The following is a 13480-nucleotide window of genomic DNA, read 5'->3' on the forward strand; positions in this document are numbered from 1 at the left end:
AATGGGAAACCAACAGGATTTAGACACAGTGTTTGACTAAGGAACATGGAGCAGAATTCTTGAATACCATGACAGGCGTTGAGGAATGCCAGGTCCAAGTTGATGCAGTACAAATTATTACATAGGGTGTATATGACCCCTGCAAGACTGGCATACATGTTCTTGAACCTCCCTTCTAGCTGTTATAGAGAACGTGGGATGATGGACATGTTTTGGGACTGCCCAGTGATACAACGGGACTGTGCTTCAATACACAATAAGCTCGCTGAACAGGGGATAACAAACGTCACAGATTCGCCTCAGGTGTGCCTGTTGTGCATGTTTCCCAGGCAAGGCCCGAAACTGCAGAAGCATACGCTGAAGTTTGTAGACCTGACATTTGTATTGGGTAAACGCAGAATCGCGTTAGTATGGAAGCAAATAGATGATAGATTTGAAAAGATGGGTTTTAGCTGAAAGGATGGTCTGTTTCAAGTGTAGGGGCAGGGTGGGAGGAGGTGGCACACTACTGGCTTGGAATGTGTTGACACAGGTGACATTTTCCCAGATAAGCCACCATAAAAAGCCAGCTGGTCCAAGGAGAACGTGTTTTTAAGGGGCATATGTAAGGAGCCTCTACAATGCATGATTGAACTACTGCTTGTGGGTGCTTAGACACAGCAAATCCACAAGTGATTGAGAGTAGATCTGGAGTAGGTAATCAGACGGAACGGGGGGTGAGGGGGTACTGGGAAGGGTGTGCGGGGATGGTTGGACGTTGATGTGAGCATTTGACGTTGTCATACTGCCAGGTGATTGCATTATGCCGTTTCAATTGTAAATGTATGTGTTTGTGATGTCCACAAAAGCAATGAAAGACAAGGAACTGGGGTTCTGGTTTCTTAGTGATCTTATCGCATCCCAGCCTGTAAGTCATTGGCTGAGAGGCTGGGGGAATAGTAAAGCCGCTTTGACTCATGAGCGAATTAAATATCTGGTGCCTAGGGACTCACAATTAAGTTCCCCTGGATCAGGTATGTTAAAGCCTCACTGGTGGCAGTGGATGCGATTCAATGCTTTTATATGGTAGACCTTATATCTTCTAATGTCGTAAAAAGCGTGAAAGCTAGTGTATGTCACTTTTTTTTTTAGAGAGAAGCAGAGTCATTGGAGATCATGAGGCCTGCTAATAGGTGATGCATTATTATGGCCCAAGGTCTCCAGAAGTATATGTGCTGCGCTCAGAATCCTTCTCAGCGTATTCTTATTACAAGGGCGCGTTTTAACAGCATTCACTTCAGAGCAGTGGAAGCAGCGGCCTGGTCCAAGGGGACGGAGGATCAATCATGTGTATTTTGGGCGGCAGCAATTTCATCAATTTCACATTATTATAAACAAGTTAATCCAAGGTATTCTCTCATTAACGATAAGCCTAAAAACAGACAACTGTGTTTCAGACACTAAAGCCGACTAAGATGGATAACTGTTTTGGCCACATCTGTCTAATATTTTATTGAAATTACAAAAAATGTATTAATCTTCTAACGTCAAACGATACTGGCACTAGAAAGTGCAACTCATTTTTTCTTCAATCAATCAGTGATGATATATTTACAGCTAATCTTTAACACGGAGAAGTCCCCGCTGTTAAAATGTCAGAATAAACCAATATTCCAAGCAATGTATGTAGAACAAGAGTCTGCACTATACTGATAAAAACAGCCGATGTTTATTGAAATGTTTCGCTCTGCTCGCTTGTGGTATCTTCATTTCACACCATGCGGGCGCCAAATCGTCAACATTTATCACATAAAAATGCAATTGTGCTTAAGCCGCATTAGCAGAGAAGCGAAAACTAGGTCTGCCATCCATCAGAAGCGGACAGGGTGACAGCAGTGGGAGCTGCACTTGGTACAGAGTGTACGGCAGGTAAATGTCCGCGCTAACCCAGTCATCAGTCAAGTGCCAGAAAAGGCTGAGCAGCATACCGGGGTGCTATGGAGAAGTGAGGGTAGGTTTGCGGTAAATTGCTGCACAGCCACGCCCCACAGCTTTCAGAAGCGAAATGTGTCACCGTGCTCACACTGGATACGACTATCAGTCCGAGTCACAAAGAATCGAGCGCAAAGGATGCCCATGTATGGATTGTCTTATTATTGCTCAACTCACAAAGGCGGCCAGTGCATCAACGGGCAGCTCCCATGATTTAGCGGGCATGCATACATACATACATACATACATACATATACATACATACGGGTGCTGGGAGGGAAAGTCACAAATAGGTACACTGCTGCTTTTCGGAAAAGACGCACGTAAAAGCATGGCTGGTTCGTGCGTTTCATAATGCACGGCTTTAAAAAGCTCATTTTCAAATGTACCCTTGTGTAGAGTTTCCAGACACAAATTCATGAAATGTTTAAGTAAAGGGACAGGTGTTTGCTAATCCCTTCACTTAAACACTGCATGACTCGGGCTTAATAAACGTGCATTTGCAATCTGCACGGACCTCTAGGTCAGTAAATGCACAGGTGGGTCTATGGTGTAGACGGAGCCGCAGTTTCAGTCACCGAGAGTAGAGACCGATTAACCCGTGCTGCACGTTAAAGCGAGAAAAAGGGGATGTGATAGAATGCACAGACCCTGCAGCAATCCGCCAGGCAGGTCTGTGGACTCGGGGTGGGGAGCGGCTGAGGGGGATGTCCTTCTTAAGCACGACCCTCGCCTATCCCAGCTAGAACTCCCTTCTGCCGGCAAGGGACATTCCAAAGCAATTCTCCCAATACATTATTGTGCCCGGGCGAGCCATTTTTGCCAGTTTTAGGAAAGGCAAATTAGAAAAATGACAAATAAGCGTGCACTTCTAAATTTCAAAAGCAGGAATCTTGATTGCATTCCAAAGGGAGGATGCTGCGAAGAGTGCATGTAGAATCTAGAACCGCACAGACTGGAACTAAAACAACAAAAAAAGAGTCCATGTTTAATGCCCTCCGCGAAAAGCTCCCATCTGCTAAATCTAACCGAATGCTTTTTAGTATAATACATGGCCGCACTAGACCTATTCTTTCACAGTATAACTGTACGGTATACGAACATACACAATTTGGAACGTGGCTCAATGTGCAGCCTTCTTTTTAAGAGGACTAGGTGGCTTCACACGCTGGGCTCGGTGTGGACGTTCCGTCACTTGCACATCATACATTTGGCAAAAGTCAAGGTAGTTCCTAACCAGAAGTCATTAGCCCTCTACTGCGTCCTGTATGAACCTTTTCAAATCTCTATACCTGGGGCTACTGAGCAGGACACTTTTTTCAATCTCATCATACAATAGAACATTTAGATGCATTCCATCCGAACACTTCAAATCATGCACACGGCCTCCATTAAAGTATACCATTCCCACCGAAGACCATTTACAGTCTCAATCAGAAATCACAATCCAACCTTTATGATATGATATTTATAACGCGCACATACACGTGTTTCTAGGCGCGGCAACACTAGGGGGGGGTATTAGACAAGACAAACGATCTTACAGTCCATGTGACATTCAGATCGTGCAAGGGGGAGAGGTGAAAAGTGCAAACGGATGGAGGATATATGAAACAAGCATTGGCAATGCCAACACTTTTGGCTTTTGTGTAGGCATGGGAGGGGCATTTGCCAGGCGCTGCCATAGTGGAACTAACTGCACATTGATGGTAGCATCTGCAAAATGGTGCGAGTACCTGGGCATATAATAGCACTGCCTGTGAAATGTCCAATACTTATACATAAGCCAATATTGCTTGTTTTCAACAGGACATTCGTGCAAGATATGCACAGTGCTTCTAAATCGAGTGGCTGAAGGCAGACCTAGTTAAGACATTTTTATTACACCTGTAGCGCCTTCACAGCGCAATGAAGTAATTCACTTTCAGAAGACTGCTTTAAAAAGCACTAGTAGGCACTTCAAGCTCAATGTTTGATCGTAAGGCTTGATGAACCTAGCCGAAGGAGAGCCTAGGAGGATGTGTTTTGGGCGGGAAGGCCCATAGGGATTAACATGGCCAGGGGCAGTCAATAGATGGGTTAAAAAACAAACAGTAACAAGCTTTGTATCCCTCCCCATATGCTATTTCTCCCTAACTGTGCTAAAGCGCCATCTAACAGCCCAAACTAAAAAGTGTCTCCAAAGACCATAACAGCCCATAATAAACGACTTCTAATTGATTCTAAAAAAGGAAGTCACAACTCTCGCTTCTCTAACGGGGTTGACTTCAGAGCTTACTAAACCTGGGATTTCAATTACATCCACAGTTTAACGCCCCTAAACGTAAGTCTTAAAGAGACTTTCTAGAAGAACGCTGGGTTTGGATCAACATGCTGTTTTTCTATAAATTATAATTAAGGACCGCAAATGCAATATCAGTGCTCTGTCTAATAGCAAAAGGGCTGTAAAGCGCAATGAGGGCAATTACATGAGATACAAGTCCAGAATAAAACACAATGGAGAAACGCACAAGTACAAATCAGCAGCACCCTCAGGCCTCTGCATGCGAAAGTTAATATTTACTGGTAGACTGGGGAGCTATAGTGGAAGCAACAGGATTAAAGTTAAACTCGGTGGTTCTGTAATGTTGAAGTGCAATGATGTTGAAAATAGAATAAAAGGAGTTAGTGGTAGGATACACGGCGGGAAGGGGGGAGAGGGAGTATACGCGGGGGGGGGGGGGACTGCAGACCAAATTAAAGGAAACAGAAGAGCCAGAGAAGACATGCACTGCCTGTATAATACTTCTTATAGAACTTCCTGCCAAGGTGGATCACGTTCCTTGCAACTGGATTCAATTTCATAATCGCAATTAAGTTCTCCATCTCAAAATCAGCACACTTCCATGTTCTCCCCGGGCTGAAGACAAAGTAATATTAATAAGCCAATTCACGTTTTTTTGAATAATATGATCGGACTGGTTTCCAGCCGCTCAAGTGTGCCAATGTAATCTTTAACTCAGACATCAGTTAATTCAGACGATATAGAAAATATGCATAAAGCAATGTGACAACAGTGACCACCAGTGCATAGTATAATGTGTACAGCATTAATAATAGTCAAAAAATGGTTAGGAGATCATGCCCTTACCTTTGCTTAATTATCACATTGGAAACAGGTACACATCGGAGTCCTGATCCGAGCACCATTAGCGCAGAGGTGAAGAGCATGCTGACCCGTAACCCTAGGAGATAAACCATTTTCTGGATGTGAATTTAATAATAATATGGAGAAATACATCAAGAAAGTAGCGCACTTGCTTTCCATTCTGAACATACCGCAGAAGGCATTAATGCAAGTATGTCGCAAACTAGCTAACCAGATTTAAAATTCTTCTTGCTTCACTACCTGCTTAACTCTCTGTAATCTGTGCAATGACGGAATATTACAAACGATAGGACCTTAAAAAGAACTCAACATTGGATATTCACTAGATACATTTGGCATTTGAGCACCACACACCGTGGGTAATAATAATAAGCAGCGCTCAGATACCGGAGGGTTCGTAGCGCTATATAAATACTAACATTTATTTCTTTATTTATGTTTAACATTGCAAAGGCTATTTGGAGTCTGACAAAACACCAGAACAGCACAGGCTGCGTATGAATAACTCGCAGCAGGAATCCTTGGATGATGCACGTGGGTTTTAGTGATGACAAGAACATCGTGAAGGTACTTGCAGAGTTGCAAACCCAGTTTGTACAAAGTAGAGAACGTTGTAATTGTAAGTTGTGATACACCAAGATGTGTGTTCCTTTAATGAGCCCAACCGTGTTTGATTTTAAACTTTGCAATGATACTATTTGCTGAGTTTAACCTATGGTTGAACTGCCAAAACAATCATGAGGCAAGTCAACTAACAGATATGACGATCTCACGTGACCAGTCTTATCTCTCCAATGTCCCAACCCACGTGAAGGGCCTTTCTCTTGATCAGGTGTTTTATATGAACCTACACTTTGTTGAAGAAAATCCAGTTGTAAAGTTATTTCTATGTTTTACATTATAAACTCTCATTATGGGCACAAGTCTAATCGCATGTCCCGTGCATTCTGTCCAACCCCACAATTATGGGAAATCAACAGGCAGTTGTGTAAAAACTCGAATTTATTATAAGAAAAAAGAAAATAAGTCAAATCCAAACAACAGTGGTCTCCATCTTTATGCCAGGGAAGTCACCACAATATTAATCCTATTACTCAATCACAGTTAGTTTATGAACACAAGGAGATTTGGCCTGTCTGCATGCTTTTCACCATTGTCAATACAGACAGACTTTAACTCGTTCTATGATTGTTTCCATCTAAGCAACACAATGTACTTCAATGATGGCCTTGCCACTTACAGGCCTATGCGTTCACAGGTATTTACAACATTTTCATTAACCATTATAGGATTCTTCAAAAATGCTTTGTTTCTCTCCAGCCTCAAGGCAAGTATGGTATCACAGAAAAGTTACTTGGACAAATAGCATTTACATGCACATATTCACTTCACTTGCTTCCCCTATACGAGTATGGAGTTGTGTGAAAGAATAAGCTATGCATAGGGACTTTAAGTATTGTGTGTGTGTACTCAAAGGCCCCAAACCAACAAAACTAAAGGGCCTACTGGGGAAATGACCTGCCAGCATTCAGAAACCTGCATGCTGAAAAGGGGCCTATTTAGCCAGACTATGTAGGCATCTTTCTGCAGTTGAAATCCAGAGAAGGCTAAAACAAAACGTAATGCAAGAGCAGATTGGAAAAGCGCATCACATTACTGGCTGAAAAAAAAATGCTGAATTTTCACTGAAACTGCCACGCATGAAAAGGTGGTGCACTGTGACAATTCAGACCTACTTTTCAGCAGAAAAATGATCAGCAGACAATTAAAAGTATATTTTATTAATGACTGAAAGAAACAGCCGTGTACTTTCAGTGCAAAAGCAAAGTAAACCCTGATCAGTAAAACACACTAAGTCAAAGAATCCAGGCTGATGTTAGGAAATGCAATGTGTGAGTTCCTTTCAGCCAAGGACACATGGTGGGTAATGTGTGGAGTAAATTGTATGTTTCTAATGATTATGCTTTTTGTAAAAACGGCAGAAAACTGCCAAAAGGCCGTGCAACATGGTGCAGACCCGGTTGTTATTTTGTTAAATTCCACATGATTAGCTTAAGCAGAAAATATGTATATCATGGCAGTTACAAGTACATTCTGACATTTTGGTCACATAACTAGATTTTTGCCAAACGTTGATATGGAACAAAAGGGGATTTCAAATGGAAGTGGTTATATGTCTGCTCCAAACTCCTAAACCAATCCTTGAGAGAGGCTGGACTTGGAGATAGAGAGGAGGGTAACTGTCCATTCCTGGCTGCGAGAATTCTTGCAGGGCATCACCCAGTATTGAAATCCTGATGGTGTCATCACAGGTATTCAAAGTGGATGCACTATGCGGAAAGGGCAGAGCTGCTGAAATTTACCATCTGACAGCCGCAAGCAAACTCCAAAAGGAGATTTTGCTGCAATTGCATCAGGGGGTGTGGTCTATTGCCGGGAAGGCCTAAAAGATCACTGGGTCCTATGGCGAAGAGCTGGGGACCATCCTTGACAGTGGAGTGACCAGACCCCTGTTCTTCCACAGGGTCCAGCAATGCAGCTGGATTTACTGAACTCTAAACAGAGGCTTTCAACGTACATAGAATTGAGCCAATTGAAACCAAAAGTAGGGGAAGTCTGCTTGCCTTAAATCCTTTCCCTTTATAGTGGGCGGGGAAGGGCAACACTGTGTAGATCCTTAGCCCATTTAACTAAAAGGTTTAATTTAATTAATTCTGCATTTGGCATAACACCACAGGATGATGTTTGTTAAAATTAAAGCTCATTCCCTGTGTGCGCTCAAAACAATATCCTGTAATTTAATTAAGCAATCTTCCTGTTCAACCTCCCCTAACACAGGCCTTTAAGTGGAGGGGGTGGGGGTCTGAAATCCAAAATTCACAAATCATCCCAATTTTTACTGTTCAACTTCCCCAACACAGACCTTTCAGTGAATGGGGTCTGAAAACAAACAGCTAAATCACCCTGTGCTGATTTTAACCGAAAGTGTGGGTGAAATCATAATGGCCATATGCATTTGTACCAATCTATAAACCAAACTGCTAGCCTTTTAAGTGCGGAGGAACATTGAAATTGCACAGCATTATAGATGTAAATTGCTTGTGTTCATAGACCAGTTTGATTATTTCTTGAAGTGAAATCTGTATAAAGTAAAGTATTGTGATTCCCAAACCAACTGACGCGATTATTTGTGTAACAGGAAGATTAATTGTGAGCCACAAAGAATGGTGTGTACATTTTAGTGTGATCACTATTACCTATCTTCCAAATAAATACAAACATATTTCCTATACTCCAACCTGGTTCTTGGCTCACTGTGGGCACAGGGGGGAGATTTGTGTGAATCTCTATGAGTCTTCAGTGAGGCCAGTCCTAAAAAACATAAGCAAGTATTGCAGGACTCCTAAATTGGGGGTGGGAAGGAACTCCCCAGGTTAAGGGTGGTCTCAATATAAAGCAACAATATAGGCAAGACCAAATTACATCTGACTCCGACAGGTTTGGATTGGGACAATACTCTCAAGGAATGTGCACTCTTCTGGACAGCTGTGTGTGTTCAGTGTTCTGTGAACATGTATATGCAAAATTAAATCTATGTATCCATGCAACTTTCAATCTACAATCTACATATGTGCACAGCTTTCAATCTACATGTGTGTCCAGCTTTCAATCCATGTCCATTCATTTGCCCACAGATCTACACATTTTGGGCCAGAGGTGTAATATTCTCCAGTACAAAGGACAATGTCAAAGCACCCATGCCCAATCATATAACACACACATCTAACTGTGCATTTCAGGAAAAGGGATTGGATACGTTTTACACTTTGCAAGATTTTCTGTAAATAAAAGGAATTCTCCGAGGTACTTTCTGTGGCACAAGCATTTATTTAATGACTAGGCTGCAACCTGTGAGAAACTCATGGTGACCAAAAGCAAAACAGACACGTGATCCCAGTTCAAGAGTGTTTACTGAACAATGAAAACAGTATACAAGTTGGAAAAATGGCCAATCTACACCTAAATCTAAGATGGGGGCAGGCGTCGACCATCAAATGAAAATAAAACCGTGCTAGTGGTGGAAAGTCAAATAAAAGGGCCTATACTAAGAAATCCTATTGCCAACTCCTTACACTAAACACAAAGGATGTAGGGGATTATGTTTCAAGAAAGAAAATAGTGTTCTCAAATGATAAGTCAGGATGCAGTGGTTTTCGGTCTCCTTTACCCACGTTTTAGCACGTGGTAAAATGGGAACTGGAGAAGCACAGTACAGTCTCAAGCTTCTCTAGTACGAGTCAACTGGTTCAATGGCAAACAGTCTTGGGCTTCTCTAGCACAAGACGACAGTCCCAAGGCAGAGTCTTGCACCGTCGACGTTCTGGTCTTGTTCCCTTGGAAGGCCTCTGGCCTTTGGCCTGATGTGCTTAAACAACAAAACAAAAGTCCCTCTAACAAATGAACATTTGGTTCCAAAATATTCACTGGGCGACGAGTTCACCCCTGGGCCCCCCTCTTCTGGGCTTACCCTTTCTCAATTGGTTTCAGAGTTCAGACAGGGTGACTACTTCACCCATGGGCCTTTGTCAAACAGTTCATTCCTTTGGCATCCCTCCTCCAGGTTCACTATTGCCTTTAGCAATTTTCCACTTTGGGGTGACGACTTTTCACCCTTGGATCCCCTCGCCGGGCTCCAACCCCTCTCGATTTTCAGCCTTCCTTCACCAGATTCACTATGGCTCTCGAGCAGGGCGATAGTGGCTCATGTCCCCCCCCCCCAGAGTTCCCCTCTCCTGGGCTGACCCATCTTTACTTTCAATGTTGCCTTTATCCACATTTACACAGTTCAAAGGTTTCGGGATTCACTTCCCTTGATTTCACGCCAATTCACAAATCAAACGTCTTTCGAGTGTATGGGGCTTTTACTCGACCCTCACGTATGACCACTTTACATTCCTTTGGCAGCCTACCAATGGCCTTCTGGCTTCTGTAGTTTCTCAATATAGGGCTCAACCAGAGTCTCTTGAGTTAGCACCCACGTGGTGCCTCTTTGCCTCTGTAGCTGGTCTCCCCCTCACACTTTCAACAGTTTCTTTACAGTTCATTAGCCTTGCTTCAAAACTTGCCACTTTGCGATTCCCACTCACCACAGCTTGGTGCTTATCGATTCTCCCCTCGACTCACCAGCTGTGATGAACCGCTTGGCCCTTGGTTTCTCTGGAGTCCAGGCTGGTCCCACAGGTGCAGGACTCTTTTCTGCTCCGCTGTATCAGCATCAGCTTGCCCCGTGTACCGTTGACATCTGCAGCAGGACACTTGCTCTATTATACATGGTTTCAGATTCTTCCCCACAAAGGTTCTGCAGGCCTGGGATGAAAAGAGCAAGGTCGCTTTTCTCCTTGCCACACTCTCGCTTCCCGACACCTTTTCATTCTCTTGAACTGCCGCTTTCTATTAGCCGTCCCCTCGTGCTGCCTGTCATATCCATCTTCCTCGTCTTGTGCTTTCTGGCTCCACCTTTTATCCCTATGGGGAAAAGCAAGGGTCGTCAGGTGAAAGTGATTTGAGTTAATTGCCTGACCTTGCCGGACCCTCTGGTTGGGACATGCCAGGTACATAGTCCTATTAGACTGTAAACCAGTGTTCATGTCAAAAAAGGAAGAGGTTGGAGTAATAGAAAAAGAGGTTGGTACAGTTCCCAAACATCTGACGGAGTCGGAAGGGAAAGAAATGATATATGGAATTCTAACTATCGTATTTGGGTTTGTGGTGTTCTCGGAAGGGTTGTTTTTGGAGGGTTTGTTAAATGGGTGAGAATGACCGGGATGGAGAACAGAACAGAGGGGATTGTGGGAACGGTAGCGTTCTGTCATGGTGGTTTGGTTATTCGGAAAATGACAATCAGAAGGCCAGAATTGGTAGGGTTTGTGGGGAAAACAGGAATAGATGGGGGCTGTGAAATAAACAAGAGGAAATTAAGGAATTATAGTATTTTACCTGAGTAGGTTGGGAGTGTGGAAGATAGCAGTCAGAGGGACGGGAAAAGAATGACTAGGAGTATTCAAATGGAGACCAGTGAAACAATGATTCTGGGAGTTATGCTTTTTGGGTGTAACCGGGTTTGGGGCTGTAGATGATTGATTTCGTATGGAGGGGTTGTTGGGTCTGGGCCTGAGCGATCCAACAGGAGGAAGGGAGGCAGATGCAATACAGCCCATGAAAGCCTCAGATATCTGCTCCTTCTCTCGCATAATACTGCGTCTCACCTGGGGTATTCCCACAAGAATAACCCGGGTTGCCCTACCCAGGTGATCCTCCTCCACTGGTCCACCCCCAGGAACTGGATCCGACAGCAATGGCAGTGTCCTGGCCATCTAAATAATGGATTATCGAGGTCTTACAGGGAGAATACCCTCAGGTTTCTCATAAACTGGTCGCAATTTTAAATGATATTCCGTCAGACGATAATGTTTCATGATGACACTATGTGCACGTGACTCCATGCCGACATGAGCCTTGGGTTCTAGTTTAATTTGGTATAATCCTACAAAAACAATCTGAATTTAAATTGCAAAAAATGCTGTCAAATGTGAACTGCACTTCAATACAAAAATGCATTGGGCTTTTTGGAAACTAAATCTCAATTGCATTAACTTTCAAATAGAAGACGCAGGGTATTTTATTCCACATTGTGCCCGTGCCCCCATCAGTGGATTTGATGGCAGATTGGGTCATGATCAAGAAAGACTAAATGCTGTTCAAAATGAGTGCACTGAGAAAAGCCAAGGCATCTGCAGAATTCAGCTCTGAAAGGGAGTAGGGTACGCTTCAAGGCACATGTTGCAGTTGTCACTCATTATTCAGAGTTTAGCACAACACAGGAGTGAAATTCCAAGTACAGCGATTACCACAAGCAGCCAACTTGTCTGCAAGAATGACAATATTCTAATAAATGTATTGAATGCTTCCACGCCCTTTTTGGGAACTCCAGCTGCAACCACAGTGACAGCACAAACAAATTAATTTAAGCCCGTAAAGTGGAATGTGTCAGTCAAAGCCTGAATAGCTCCAGGCATAGTATACTTAAAGGCTAGAAGTGATGCAATCTGCCTAACCACTTTGTAGTGTGTTACGCTATAAAAATCCTCACTGCTATACACATCGATTTGAATGTCCTGCAAACGAGCCAAATACAGGCTGAGTTTTGGAAATAATGGTGGCTTCAAACTCACGCTTGGTCAAGGTAGGAATTCTGATCTTGATTAAACAGATGGATTGAATATAAACTCACAACATCTAAGGGATCATGCAGGGATCATGGTTGGGACCCCAACCTCAATGTGGCAGCATGAAGCATTGAAGTGCACAAGATAGGAAGCATTTGACAAACTTTATCTGAATGGAATGCTGCAACAGATCTAAAATGGAGTTTGCATTCAGTGCTGTACTCACAGGAATTCACTTGCACAGCTTGTGTGCACACTGCACGAATAGAACCATTGCAGTCACGTAAAGGTTATCATGTTCATCATGTGCATGGGTGTATGGCACTATATACTCTTCCCTAACATAAGTGTCAATAATCAAGGGCACATTTCCGCGAGAGTGTAGTCCCTGACAAACCATAGCACGTGTGGTTTATAGGAGTATATTTAAAGCACCATGCAAAATCCAAGTGGACACTTGAGGTGCCCAGGCAGATGATGCCACAAAGCTTCTCTTGAACATGCTAAGCAAAAGGAACATAGAAACTGGCATAGCCTAGCGTATTGGAGCAGAGGACAAATTAAGTGCATCAATCTGTTCTGGTCATGAAATCACATTCCAATCTGGGACTCCTCTACTCGGAGTGTCCAGAAAGTGTGTTACAGCAGAAAGACTTACCGCTGCTTCCTGATCGCTTCTAACAATAGACGGGTCATTTTGGACCAATCCCACGACATCCTTTAGCACATGGAAGCCCTGCTCTAGCGCTTGATCATTACAATCTGATGCGTGGAATCCCTGCCACACCGCCTCGCTCTCAGTCTGCAGAATTTGCATTATAGCTTGTGACCAAGTATAAATGTTGCCTGCAATGGATGTCTGCCCCTCCTCGCAAGGTATCCTAGGGTCAGAGGTGGTGCAGGTAGTGGTCCCCCTGACACGCCCACTCTGTGTAAGTTTCAGAACAGCAACTGTCTGCATGATGGCTGCCAAATTCTTTTCTTTTATGAAAGTATTCAGGGATTGTATAACCTCACTCGGGTGAGATTGTAAAAGCATTCTTTGACACAGTTTACTTATGGATATGGCTTGAGTCAGTGAAGTGTTGTGGGAGTTCCAAGCATGATATGGGCCCCCACTGCCCCCTGTTGTCCT

General features: G+C 43.4%; 1 protein-coding gene across 1 annotated transcript in view; it reads right to left on the reverse strand.

The window, feature by feature from the left end:
- SLC49A4 (solute carrier family 49 member 4) overlaps positions 1 to 13480 on the reverse strand; it is a 599595-nt gene that overhangs the window by 408386 nt on the left and 177729 nt on the right. The window contains exon 2 of the mRNA XM_069616688.1: positions 5102 to 5195. Coding sequence (XP_069472789.1) covers positions 5102 to 5195 — 94 coding nt within the window. The remainder of the gene's footprint in view (positions 1 to 5101; positions 5196 to 13480) is intronic.

Source organism: Ambystoma mexicanum, chromosome 9 (genome assembly GCF_040938575.1).
Source record: "Ambystoma mexicanum isolate Mex_15411 chromosome 9, UKY_AmexF1_1, whole genome shotgun sequence".
NCBI lineage: Eukaryota > Metazoa > Chordata > Amphibia > Caudata > Ambystomatidae > Ambystoma > Ambystoma mexicanum.